This window comes from Aulonocara stuartgranti (assembly GCF_965226115.1).
Source record: "Aulonocara stuartgranti genome assembly, chromosome: 12".
NCBI lineage: Eukaryota > Metazoa > Chordata > Actinopteri > Cichliformes > Cichlidae > Aulonocara > Aulonocara stuartgranti.
In genome coordinates this window covers 24,448,992-24,461,776 of record NC_138948.1, presented here as the reverse complement: position 1 = coordinate 24,461,776, position 12,785 = coordinate 24,448,992, and the positions used below count along the sequence as shown (strand labels likewise).

General features: G+C 41.2%; 2 protein-coding genes across 4 annotated transcripts; one reads left to right on the top strand and one right to left on the bottom strand.

The window, feature by feature from the left end:
- Positions 1-129: 129 nt before the first annotated feature.
- On the bottom strand, positions 130-4,238 carry ubl4a (ubiquitin like 4A). Its single transcript, XM_082554341.1, has 4 exons — positions 4,022-4,238; positions 2,658-2,763; positions 2,312-2,550; positions 130-744 (listed from the first exon to the last, which is right to left on the bottom strand). Exons 1-4 carry the CDS (start codon positions 4,067-4,069, stop codon positions 637-639), a joined length of 501 nt encoding a protein of 166 aa, XP_082410467.1. The 5' UTR covers positions 4,070-4,238; the 3' UTR covers positions 130-636.
- A 643-nt stretch (positions 4,239-4,881) lies between these two features.
- On the top strand, positions 4,882-12,055 carry prkg1l (protein kinase cGMP-dependent 1, like). 3 transcript variants are annotated; one of them, XM_082555704.1, is made up of 20 exons: positions 4,969-5,220; positions 5,900-6,092; positions 6,204-6,318; positions 6,526-6,692; positions 7,065-7,178; positions 8,500-8,605; positions 8,766-8,829; positions 9,009-9,086; positions 9,265-9,359; positions 9,637-9,702; positions 9,815-9,892; positions 9,972-10,071; positions 10,149-10,288; positions 10,373-10,462; positions 10,584-10,725; positions 10,808-10,971; positions 11,073-11,195; positions 11,394-11,456; positions 11,550-11,616; positions 11,695-12,055. In XM_082555704.1, exons 1-20 carry the CDS (start codon positions 4,981-4,983, stop codon positions 11,776-11,778), a joined length of 2,289 nt encoding a protein of 762 aa, XP_082411830.1. In that variant the 5' UTR covers positions 4,969-4,980; the 3' UTR covers positions 11,779-12,055. The 3 variants fall into 3 exon arrangements, with proteins under 3 accessions (XP_082411831.1, XP_082411830.1, XP_082411829.1); XM_082555705.1 differs by having other exon boundaries at positions 4,882-5,220; positions 9,975-10,071; positions 11,550-12,055; XM_082555703.1 differs by having other exon boundaries at positions 5,945-6,092; positions 9,975-10,071; positions 11,550-12,055.
- Positions 12,056-12,785: the final 730 nt, after the last annotated feature.

The window sequence follows — 12,785 nt, the reverse complement described above, 5'->3', positions numbered from 1 at the left end:
GGTTTCCTAGCATCTGATTGGCTGATATGTAAAGTCCCGCCTTGTGAAACCTCAAATCAAACCACACTGCTTATACATTTATATATTCTGACACTTAAAAAGCACACAAGAAAAGCGGAAAGATAGGCTTTTTTTCCCCCTGTGTTTTAATATCTGTATATATAAACATGTTATTTACATACAATGGCCATCAGTAAGTTACAGAATAAAACATGTATGAACTTTGCACAGATGGTTATAACAGGAAACACCCAGTCATCACGCAACCCAAATATTACTAATAAATACCCTCCATTAGAAGTTAGTGTCCCCTGGAATTTGTAGCAGCCAGAGATCATGTGAAGACAGCTTCATAAATGGACTCCTTTGTATTCAGATATTATGTGATCAGGTCGAGGTTACTGTGCCACCAATGACAAGGGCCAATTTCAAGAGGCCAAGTTTTCTCATCCAAGATAAGAAAGCCCTATTGCTGAGATAAACAATCAGTGTTATCCATGCTCACCCTGGGGCTCTCTGTAAGAAAAATGACATTGTATTTTTCACAGTCTAACACTCTGAACACCGTATGCATGTCAAAGCACTGAGCGTCTCTCAAACAACAATTGGAAAAAAACAGCTTCAAGCTATGCATTCTTAGTCCATGTATGAGGTGTCCATGCCCTCGCCCTCCGGATGAAGCAACCTCCCCGCTAAGCGCTCAATGTCATCGAGGCTAAGCTGTCGAAGGGAACGTTCATAGTCCTTGAGAAAAGAAAGAAAGTAAAAAAGAAATAAAAACATATTGAAAAGTAGCAGGTTAAAAACATTTCAGTGCATTTATTTACAACATGTTCTGGCTTAGAAATAATGCATGAAGGACTGGAAGCATGACCTTCAGAAACATTTTTGTTGCTCTTAAAAGGAGTTTGTTAAGTCCAAAAAGTGTAGACGCAAGTGGAGGTAAGCTAATTTGCAATTTTGACTGTTTGTTTTGTAATGATGTTAAAATTATTTGCACGCAAATAATTAAACAATTTCAGGATAACAACAGAATTTGGCAGCAAAAGGCCAAACTAGATTTTGCTTCATCCCCCCCCCCCTTCAAACACACACGCATGTCTGGCTGCTACTGGTCTGAGTTGTTCAATTAATTATTTAGCCCAGCATAATTAGTGGCTCCATAGTTTAGTGGTTTACATATTTGCCTAACAAGCGAAAGGAGGAGACATGAATCCCTTTGGGGTTTCGTTGGGAAGGCATGCAGAGCTACCTGCTGTGGCAACGCCTCGTGAATGAGGGAGCAGCTGAATGTAGCTTCTAATTAGTGAGCACAGTTGAATGGATAGGAGCTGATCAACTAACAAACTCAAGAGTAGGGCTGTTCGATATAAGGATATATATCGGATGACAATATAAAAACATCTATCGTTTCATTTTACGCTATCATTTGTTTCGTGGTGTCGCAAAATAAACTGTTTACGGCAATATTTTTTCATCGTTTTGATGGTCACTATATTAATTTCTTAAAGTTATCTCTTTCTCTTATATTTAATATAACCACACTATGGACAGACAAGCGCCTGTTTTTATGCGTTGTCGTTAGCAACAACGACAGTAAAACCATCTCGTGTCCGCTTGTTTATCTTCCACATAAACCTTTCACAATAAAGCTCAAGATCCTGTTGAGACTTTTCAAAATAAACTTAATCACGTAAAAGAGTATGCAGAGTACTTAAGGATGAGAAGCAAAAAAGTGCTGACAGGTGCTAAAAAAAAAACAAAACCTTAGACTCAAACGTTAGAACAGGCTTTTCCCTGCAGCACGCCGTGTAATAAATACTCACAAAGAAAACAGCGGCCGTTACAACTTATGTCTAAAAATGTGTAGTTTCATGCATCGGTTAAAACACTCGACTCCAGGTACACGACGCCCAGCTGGAAACACTTTACGCAAGTCGAGCTGCCCGCGATTCTCAGAATGTACAGAAAATGTAAAATTTTTGTGATTTATATCGTTATCGGACGATAAATGTCTTATATCGGGATATGAGATTTTGGTCATATCGCACAGCCCTACTCAAGAGTTGTCAGTACACCGACTTTCTACAGTAAAATCCGTTCTCATTAAAAGATAAAAGCATTATACAAATATTGTAGTAATTATTAATAATAGATTTCCAGAAATTAAATTAGTTTCTCATTGTTACCACTACATGTTCATAAATCATCCATAACTGGCCCTTTCAACTTTAATATTTTACATTTATTAAATATGCACAGCTGTCAACTTGTGTGACGAAAAAAAATAGATGATGCTGCATTTATATACCTTAATAAGCTGTTCATGAACCTTTGCTGCATCTGCCGGACTAAAGTGTCTAGCAAGTATAGTGGAGATGGTCTGCCATACTCCTCCCTGTGTGCTGCTTCCGCTGCTGGTGCTGCTACAGCTACCACCGCCGCCTGGTGCTGCTGTCCCTGAAGCTGCAGTCCTCTCTCCCACGGGACGGATTACCAGATTCAATTTAGCTTCAGGACCAATAGAGTAATCACTCAGTCTGTGTTCATCTGAGGGAGAGTGATATAATGTATTGCCATTAAAAATTTACATATGATGCATGCAGAAAAGTATTAACAAATGCTGCCATCAAATGTGGCACTGTTGCCACATCTACCTGCTAGAGCTTTCCCTTTGTAGAGTAACCGTTGTTGGTTTGCTGGTATGTTGAGACGTTCAGATACAAGCTCCTTCACTGTGGAGACCTTTTCGTCTTCAGTCACCTGGAAGATAAACAACCCAATCATGTAGTACATGTGTAATTTAAGAGCATGACGCTAGCTGTTTTCTTTCTGTGCAGCTGAACAGCGTTTAAATTACACAGCACACAGTGCTGTAAAAGAGTATTTGTCCCATTCTTGATTTCTTGTTTTTTGGCATATTTCGAACAAAACAAAACAAAACAACACACACGCACGCACGCACGCACGCACACACACACACACACGCACGCACACACACACACACACACACACCTATCTCACATTTGCCAAAAAGCATCTTGATGATCCCCAAAACTTTTTGGGAAATATTCTTTAGACTGACGAGAAAAGAACTGAACTTTTTGAAGAGTTTGAGTTCTGTGTTACATCTGGTGTAAAACACAGTGGAGGTAGTGTGATGGTGGGGCTGCTTTGCTGTTTCGAGACCTGGAAGACTTCGTGTAATTGATGGAACCATGAATTCTGCTCTATCCTTCAGGATTTTCTGGTAGAATGTCCGGTCATTAGTTTGTCCTCTAACACTCAAACGCCTTTGGGTTATGCAACAGGATAGTGACCAAAAACACAGCAGCAAAAAACAGAAAGGGGATATAAATAAGTGACATCCCCGCTTTGTACTGACCTTTGTAGAGGCCCCTTTCTCTAAAAAATAAATAAATAAAGTGCACTCTGGCTAACATTTTAAACGAAATGGCTGTAATCACTGTAATAGCGTAGATGTTGTGCATGGAACCACTTCTCTGCTGAACACAGAATTTTTAAACAATTTTAGAAAAAAAAATCCAGTTTGTGCTTCATAATGTTTTAAAAATTAGCTTTGTGAGAGACAGACTGAGGCTAAAGCTAACTGACAGCTATATTGGTCTTACTGCACGAAAAAGTGTTTTCCTAAGATAGGACTTCCCCTTTTTTTTCTTTACCCGAAATCACAAAGACCGGCTTCAAATGCTACTAGTCAGCTGTTGTCAGGCGAGATTGTATGCAACATCTTATCCAGGATTTGGCTAGCACGCCAGCCACTATAACATCAATGACTCTGAGGAGAAATGCCCATACAACCGGCTAGTGTAGGCTACAGTGTGTAGCACTGAATCCCAGTATTTCTGACAGGCTATTTTATTACTTCAAAAAACATATGCGTAGCCGTTTTTCTAAAGGCAGCTCGGCATGTGACATGCCAATGCTGGCTCGGCTAAACTGCTAGCTGCGATCGCAGTTAGCAAGAGGCGGTGAGCTAGCGCAGCGGTACTTCACTCACCTGTACGCTGCACTCTTTTCCTTGAAGCGGTTTCACCGTGAGGATCATTTTTGAATATGCTTTCAAAAAACAAAAAAATTACACAACAATAAAGATAAAGTAACAAAGCCTCCCGAAGTGTGCTGCTTCAGAGTACAGCTACTTTATCAGCTCGCGATTCTTTGCTTGCCAACGGCCCATTTTCTTCTCCCGCATCCCACTACCGCCGCGCGCTGGCCGGAGTGTGGCATGGCAGCTACACCAGCCTTCGGAGGAAAGTGTCATAACAACAAAAACAAACAATAATCCATTTATTTTCTCCTAATTATGCCGCAGTTGAATATTAAAAAGAAAAAAAGAGGATGGGAAAACTCAAAAAGGCTTACAACTTTGACTTATAACGCGGCTATTAGTAATATTATCAACAATGCTACACCAGGGCTAATTTATTACGTTTTTAAAACATTTTTTTCCTTTTTGTGTGTTTAAATAACACACAGGGAAATTGTGTTTAAATAAAGTGGACTAAGGCTGCATGACTCTAGCGTGTTTTTACTAGTATCGTGGTGAACACAGTAACTTATAACTGATTTTCCTATTAATGCCTCACATTATTGCAACATTATAGCGTTGTTACCATAACTCATCATCACATGTAGTTTGAAACTGTAGTTATCGGAAAACTACTTGCCGTCCAATTGCAGAGTAACATTTATTTTGTTACTTTATGCACCTACATCAAATACATATCAAGCCTTTACTGAGAAAATAAAAAACATGATATAAGGTAAAATTATATTAGGATGGCTGCACATCTGCTATGGAGAGAAAACGAATAAATCTTTGATCGGTGCACACGGCCAGCCTTTAACCTGCTTTATGATCGGTTGGGCATACAATCATTAACATGCATTGCACATTTTGCCGGATCCCCACCTACTCCCAAGGCTCAGGAACACCCTGAGGACCCCGTGACCCAGATGGGATCCGGTCCACACGTTTCTCATCTCACCCTCCCCGCATGGTTTCCACCGTGTGGGTCATGTGATTGCCTGCTGTCTGTGCCCAGCCCCGGCCAGCCGCGAGCAAGAGAGGAGAGCATCCTTCAGCTGGGCACTTACAGACGGGATGTGCACCTGTCGAGTGAACAGTCTGCAACCAAACCAGGCCAAAACACGCCGGTGAAAGAGACCCCCATAACGCCATACAGGCTGCGTGTGGTAAGTGATGTTTGTGTTCATTTGTTTGTTTATGGTGTGAAATATCGCACAGCATTAATACAGTTTGCGGACACAGCCTCATCTGTGCTAACAGATAGTCAATTAGAAACATAACAGCGTAAAAGCAGCAAAGATTTAAAAAAAAGAAAAAATCATCGTGAAAGCATCAGCCACGCCTAACAGTCACATGGAAAATCCAATCTTATTTTTATGTTTTCATTCCTGTTAAGACTTTTGTGTGGGACCCAGCAGGAAGTTTGCACTAACATTTACTGTGCAAGCATTTCATTTCTACTTTCTTTCTATTTTGTCTTAATGTGGCTTGAATTATGTATAGAGATGCAGAACAATAGACTAGAGCTAATGCTTGCAATGTGGAGCTATACCTTACCTGTGACTCATTTGCAGTGAACATTAATGTGCTCATAAACATATGAACACACGTATAGGTGTGGAAATGTAGAAGAAGCCCAAAACAGGTGGATCTATGCTCTTATCCAGGTAGAAGCCATTACACCTGAATGGATTAGCTAAATAATAAAGAGGTGTGTAGATCAAAATCAGACAGAGATCAAGTTTGTTATAGATAGATCCATACTGCATAGGAGCTGTAGGAATGTATATACTCTATGGATGGCTCTTTGTAAAAAGCATAGATGAAGTCTGCTAGTGTTTGCAGGTGATGGGGACACTTCGGGACCTTCAGTTTGCTTTGCAACTAAAGATTGAGGAGCTTCGCCAGAGGGACACGCTGATAGATGAGCTGGAGCTTGAGCTGGACACAAAGGATGAACTCATCCGGCGGCTGCAGGAAGAACTAGACCGCTACAGAACCACTGTCTCCCTCCCAGGATCCTCTGCAGTCAGTGCATGTAGGCAGTTTTGTGCTGTTCTAATAATTGCAAGGCTTATTAGGACTGATATAGAGTTCTGTTAAATTTCCCTGACTTTTTTTATTCTTTATTTTTTTGCTTCTACCTCAGCTCAAACTGATGACAACAAGAGACCCAGAAGGCAGACGGTGATTTGTGAGCCCCTCACTCTGGACCCAGTGACTCTTGCCTTGGTTTCACAGAGAAGCTGTGACAAAAGCCACGAGTAAGAGGACACAGTGTTCCCTTCAGAGCTACACCTGCTCAGATTGAAAAATTACATTCATGCATGTTCAAGGCTCACTGACTGCTGACTGCATGACTCATGATGAACCAATGCTTTTTTTATTCATTGTCAGACGCTCAAGCAATTGACACTGTTTAATAACTCATCCTCACCTGCAAATTTGATATCGTTTCCTCATGTCCTCAGGTCCCAGAGGCTGATTCGGGCATCATTTCTGAGAAACGACTTGCTGAAGCACCTTGATGAAGGAGAAATCAGAGCCATCATCGCCTGCATGCATTCCACCACCATCAATCAAGGCTGCTATGTTATTCAGGAGGGGACCGCTGGGGCTCAGGCTTACGTTTTGGAAGGTAAATCCTTTTTTCCTCTCACAATGGCCGCCATTAATCACACACGAGGATATTTATTAAGGCTTCCTTGAGATGTCAGATGCTTAAGGACAGACTGATTAAATGATGAGCTTGATCATATCTTTATATTTAAATTCTTGTACTGATCAGCAGAAGCAAATAGAAACGCAACAAAGTGACAGCGTGTGGAGCAACACATTTCTAGTTTGGGTTGAAATATCAGCTTGAGCCTGAGGAGACGGAGAGGCTGTTTATCTCCGGTTGCCTTGCCTTTCTGTTGTTTGTGCTGTATATCTCTCTCAGTCTGTACATTATCTGACATAAAACCCACTTCTCTGCGTCGTCCTTCACCCAGTGTTTGTTTATTCGCAGAAGGGAGGCTGGAAATGATGAAAGATGGACTGAAGCTGCTCACAGTTGAACCAGAAGACATGTTTGGAGAGCTAGCGCTCCTTTACAACTGCACCCACACCTACTCTGTGTCAGGTATATCAAAGCTTTGCATCGGCTTCTTTATTTTATAATTGCGCGCAGATGTCACAGGAGAGCTGTCAACCTGAAGAATTTCTCTGTGATTATCTCTGATTCGGCGAGAATATAAATAATTCTAGTTTAAGCGAATTTCACAAGCGGTAAGATTTCTGGCTGTGGCCTCGGACAAAAGACGCCTGTTGAATTCGAAATCAAAAGACCCTCTGAGATTTTACAACAGCTTTGCATGGCCTTCTATCAGATGTGAGGAATTTAAAGCATCCTTGGTTTTTGCCGCTTAACAAGGCTGCCTGGACCGCCACATCTCCTCCCTGCAATCCAGCATCTCAGCATCTTGCAAACATTTAAAAATAATCTTCTTGTAAACGATCTTGATTTAATGACCGCTGCGTTGCAACCTCTCATCTGTGCTTTTGTGGTGATTTTTTCCCCCTCTTACAAGCAGAAACTGTGCTATCATTTCCTTTGAGGATCCGATCGCAGAGTCCTGTGGGAAAACCTTTTCAGCCGTGGCTGCGTGTGTCTGACCTGGTTTCACAAATAAATAGGCTGTGAAAATGGCCGGATTAGTTTAAATTGAAAAATCTGTCTGTTTTGTCTTGTTTGGTCCCAAAAGCATCCCATTCCTCCCCTTTTTTAAAAACTCCTTTCTTTGTCCTGCAACCAGGCAGCCTTTCCAATTCACTGTTCTACATTTGTCTGCTCTCTGGTAACAAAACTCATTTGATGTCTGCTCGCTGCTCCCCCTTGTTCCATGTACCCTCTTTTTTTCAATCCATTTAAGGCCTGTTGCATTTATCTCCTTCCTGACCTGAAATTACCTTTTTTCCCATCATATCTGGTACAAGAGATTAAATTAAAAACTAATGGCTGCACGCCGTGTGCCATACAAAGGTAAAGCGACAAAGTTTGGTTTGTATCCAAAAACAGGGAACTGAGACAAGGACTGCACCACAATAATCAGATGCTCGATCTTATTAGACTGTCTGGTGGGGACGTCGTCTTCCGTTTGCAGGAAGGTTCAGTGAATCAATCAATACTGGTCATTATTAATTAACGACACTCTCTTTCAAGCTCTATTAGAAAGAAAGATGGTGATGATGGCTGAAGGAAATTAGATTTGATTGATATCAACTGACCTCTGCAAGGAAAACAAGTATTTTTAGTTTTTACGATACACGGTAAGCATTTCTAATGAAATCCTGGCCTACTTACTGGCTGCACGTCCACATCCATCACAGGCAGCGTGAGTCTCGATAGTGCTTTCACTCATCTGTCACTGACACAGCGTTTTCCTCTGTGTTTTGATCTGCAGCACGAACGGACAGCAGGCTGTGGGTTGTGGATCGCAAGAGCTACCAGACCATAATCATGCAGAGTGGTCTCAAGCGCCTTTCCCATTCAGTGGAGCTTCTTAGCAGGTGAAAATCAGACTGATGCACATGGAGCAGCTCCAAAAAGCTGCTTTGATGGGCCGTGTAGGCTTTTACCTCTGAGCACGGTATCTGCTCATTGTCCTCATGCACCTACATGAGCTATTGCGGATGATATCCAGTGCTTTTTGTTTGTATCTGTGTGCAGCATTCCCTTCCTCCAGTCGCTGCCAGCAGATGTCCTCATGAAAATGTCGGATCTCATGGAAGAGGTACACTTGAAGTTATTTAACTGTGAAGCACACTAGTGTATCCAGCTAATAGATGAGGTGAATGTTTACATGCAGTGCCTCTATAAGTGCAAAGAAAGCTCTCTGGATGAACCCTTCTTTGTTTTATTGATATTTTTCCACTGGTCACACTGCTGTCGGTTTTCATTTGCCTTCCACAGACACATTACGCCGATGGCGAGTACATCATTCGACAAGGGGCCACAGGAGACACCTTTTATATCATCAGCAAAGGCCAGGTAAAGTGTTCTGCTCTCATCCTGCTGCGCAGATCAAGGGGGGCTTTCTGAGGAAAAGATTTACAGCCTGGATGACAGAAATGTCAAAGCAGTGGCGGAAATGACTTTATGATGGTGATAATTTACTTTGGTGCGTTGCGCTCATCACCATTACCTCTTTTTTCATTACATTTGACAGGTGAAAGTGACAGAAAAGGGGCAAGAGCAGGAAGAACAGGTAGTTCTTTCTAAGCTCTCTGAGAGACAGTGGTTTGGAGAAAAGGCTCTGTGGGGGTAAGAAGGAAAAAAAGCTCCTTCAGATGATGCTATAAAGAAATTTCTGCACATATAATGAAAAAGCACACACACACACACACACACACACACACACACACACACACACACACACACACACACACACACATATATATATATATATATATATATATATATATGTATATATATATATATATATATATATATATATATATATATATATATATATATATATATACATTGATAGTCTTGTGTTTTATTTTGTGATACTTTTGTGATACTTGCTTGTCTTCAGAGAGGACATTCGGACTGTGAGTGTGATAGCTGCTGGAGGAGTTACGTGCCTGGTAATAGACAGAGAGTAAGTGGATATTTTTTGTTCACAAACTGTAAGTGATTCAGCTGTCACATTACTCTCTGATTTGAAAATGTGCTTTATCTAACGTGAATATTCGTAATTGTCTGTACTACAGCACCTTTAAGGGCATCATTGAAGGCTTGACACCTGATTGCAGTCAAGAGGAGCAACAAAACAATGAACCTGAAGTCTAGTGAGGAGCGTTAAAACACTGTTTCATTTCTATATACAGAAGACCCAGAATAAAAGCTCACCCCTGTTTTCCTTGTAAGCAGCTCAGATGCGGATCCTACCCTCCTGTCTACTTCCACCTTAAGTGATTTCCAGATTATTTGCCCTTTGGGGGTCGGAGAGTTTGGTCACGTAGACCTGGTGAGGGTCAATCTGCAAGCAGCTCGCCCTCGGCGATGTGTCTATAATGTAATGCATTTACTTCTGTTCTCTGTAAGGTGCAACTGAAGAGCAAGACAAAGTGTCCTTTTGCCATGAGGGTCCTCAAGAAGAAGCTGATTGTCAGCAGTGGCCAACGAGAGCACATCCAGAGAGAAAGCCACATCCTAATGGAGACCTGCTGTTCATTTATAGTCAGGTGTGTCCCATACTTAGGTCTAGTAAAATATTGTTGATGCTGAGTAGAAAGATCTAAAGTAATTTTTATTTTCATTGATCACAGGCTGCACAACACCTTTAAAGATGCAGAGCGTCTGTATGTTTTGACAGAAGCTTGTCTTGGTGGAGATTTATCTAATCTACTCAAAGACAAGTAAGTACTTAAGAATAAACGGAATATTTGAGGCCTGTATTTGTAGTCCCACTGTGTTTCCTCACAGTAAAATATTAAATGGCCTGCACCTCATGTCAGCCACTTCTCCAAACTGTTTCAGAGGATATTTGGATGAATGGAGCACCAGGTTCTACACAGCTTGTGTTGTAAAGGCCTTGTCCTTTCTGCACTGTCAAGGTGTCATCTATAGGGACCTCAAGCCTGAACATGTTCTTCTGGATGAGCATGGTTATGCCAAGCTGGTACTACAATCTTAACGTCACGTCTTGTTAAATGAAATGTAGCAGAGGTGAGAGCAAATGTACTCATATCTGTCTCTTGCAGGTTGGCTCCAGGTGTCTAAAGAAGGTTGAGGTGGGTAAGAAAACGTGGACGTTTTGTGGTACGCTGGGCTACATGGCACCTGAAATCATCTCGAGCAAAGGCCACAACATGTGTGCAGACTTGTGGTCGCTGGGTGTTTTTGTGTTTGAACTTCTGAGTGGTAGGTAAGCTTTTCAAATTTTTGGACAACCCTCCTTTTTTTCCAGCATATTTTTCCGAATTGCAGATTGAAGTTATCTTGACGGCCACCTGTTCTCCTCTCCAGGCTCCCATTCAGCCACTCTGACCCCCTGAAAATTCTCACTGCAACAATTCGTGGCATCGATCAGGTCGACTTTCCAAAAACCATCAGCAGAAGTGCCTCCAGTCTCATAAAGAAACTGTGCAGGTGTGAATATGAGCCACTAAGCACAGTGTGAAAGCTTGGACAGATTTTTTTTAAAATTATTGTTATTTAGTGCTTTTTCACACTTTTTCCACCCTCAACACACAAAACCAGACAGAAACAGTGCAAGTGTGCTGTAATACCACCTCCTAAAGATGAGAAACTGATTATAAATTCAGCTTATTTGCTGGTCTGTTCAAGGAGCAATCCCTCAGAGAGACTGGGCAGTCAGAGAAATGGGGCCAGGGACATTCAGAAACACAAGTAAGATGATGGATTTTTGTTTTGGGTACTCTGGAGAGAAACATTGAGGCTCTGCTTGGAAACATGTTGTTATGATGTTCTGTTTTTATTCAGATGGTTTGAAGGATTCAACTGGGACGGACTTTGTGAAAGGACATTAACAGCCCCGGTTATTCCCAAAGTAAGGCAAATTCAATACTGGCTGTTGGTCTTTACAGCTTTTCATGTTAGTCATTTTTTTTATTTCTGTCTTTTTCAGGTCAAGCATTTTTTGGGAAGCGGTTCATTTGGCCTTTATACCGAGGACTCGGTGGAGCCGTGCACAGACTGGGATGATTTCTGAGGGATTTCTGTGAACTGGAAACAAAATCCTGTCAGACACTACTTCAGGTTTTGTCTCCATGAATAATTGACTACCCACAGACTTACTGCCATTACGAATTCATTACAGTTTAAGACAAAAAATATTTTCCGCTGTAACACTTGATGCAGCTTTTGTTTGATAAGTGATCCATACTGCCTGCTGCGCTAAGCCAAGACTGTTTTTTCTGTGTATCTGCATAAAACCTTTACACATTTCCAAACATAGCCTATAACTGGAGTCAAATCGAATCCAATAAACAATAAATAAACAGATTCATTAATCAAATGAGCTGTGTCTTTCTATTCTTTCCTTTTAAACTTTGATTCATGAGATTCACTTTGTCAATGGTAGGCTGGGGGGCTGGGGGACTGCACAATCACTTTTGATCCCTCCCTCAAATGCATGAATGCAATTAAGAAGTTACGTCAGTGTGGGCCCAGTCTTGCAGAAAAACGTCAAGGTCCGGAAGGAAAGGCAAACACACAGGAAGTTGTATAACTTTAATACAACTTTAAATTCAGAATGGGCTTTATTGGCCTAATAAGTGCTCGCACACAAGGAATCCGGCTCTATTTGTTTGGTTTGTTTTTTGTTCTCAGTGGCAACATGACACAGGCAATAGCAACATATATCATATGTATATGTGTAATGGTGCAGTGTGCAAAGATGATGAAATAACTATCTATATATACCCTGCTTTGGTTAAAAATAAAGTGAATCAACTAATTGATATATATATATATATATATATATATATATATATATATATATATATATATATATATATATATATATATATATTGTTCCTTCTTCCTGATCAGGAAGAAGGAACACGAGAAGCTGGAGAAATACCAAGGGCTCAGAGAAGAGCTCGAGAGGATGTGGAGGGTGAAGGTAACGGTGGTCCCCGTGGTAATCGGAGCACTAGGTGCGGTGACTCCCAAGCTAGGCGAGTGGCTCCAGCAGATCCCGGGAATAACATCGGA

Excerpts from the sequence above, each read along its gene's own strand:
- ubl4a (XM_082554341.1), bottom strand. The coding sequence starts at position 4,069 with ATGATCCTCACGGTGAAACCGCTTCAAGGAAAAGAGTGCAGCGTACAG. Across the intron at positions 2,764-4,021 it reads GAAAAGAGTGCAGCGTACAG|GTGACTGAAGACGAAAAGGT; the intron begins GTGAGTGAAGTA and ends TTTATCTTCCAG. Across the intron at positions 2,551-2,657 it reads CAAAGGGAAAGCTCTAGCAG|ATGAACACAGACTGAGTGAT; the intron begins GTAGATGTGGCA and ends ACTCTCCCTCAG.
- prkg1l (XM_082555705.1), top strand. The coding sequence starts at position 4,981 with ATGGGATCCGGTCCACACGTTTCTCATCTCACCCTCCCCGCATGGTTT. Across the intron at positions 10,289-10,372 it reads TGCTGTTCATTTATAGTCAG|GCTGCACAACACCTTTAAAG; the intron begins GTGTGTCCCATA and ends CATTGATCACAG. Across the intron at positions 11,196-11,393 it reads CTCATAAAGAAACTGTGCAG|GAGCAATCCCTCAGAGAGAC; the intron begins GTGTGAATATGA and ends GGTCTGTTCAAG.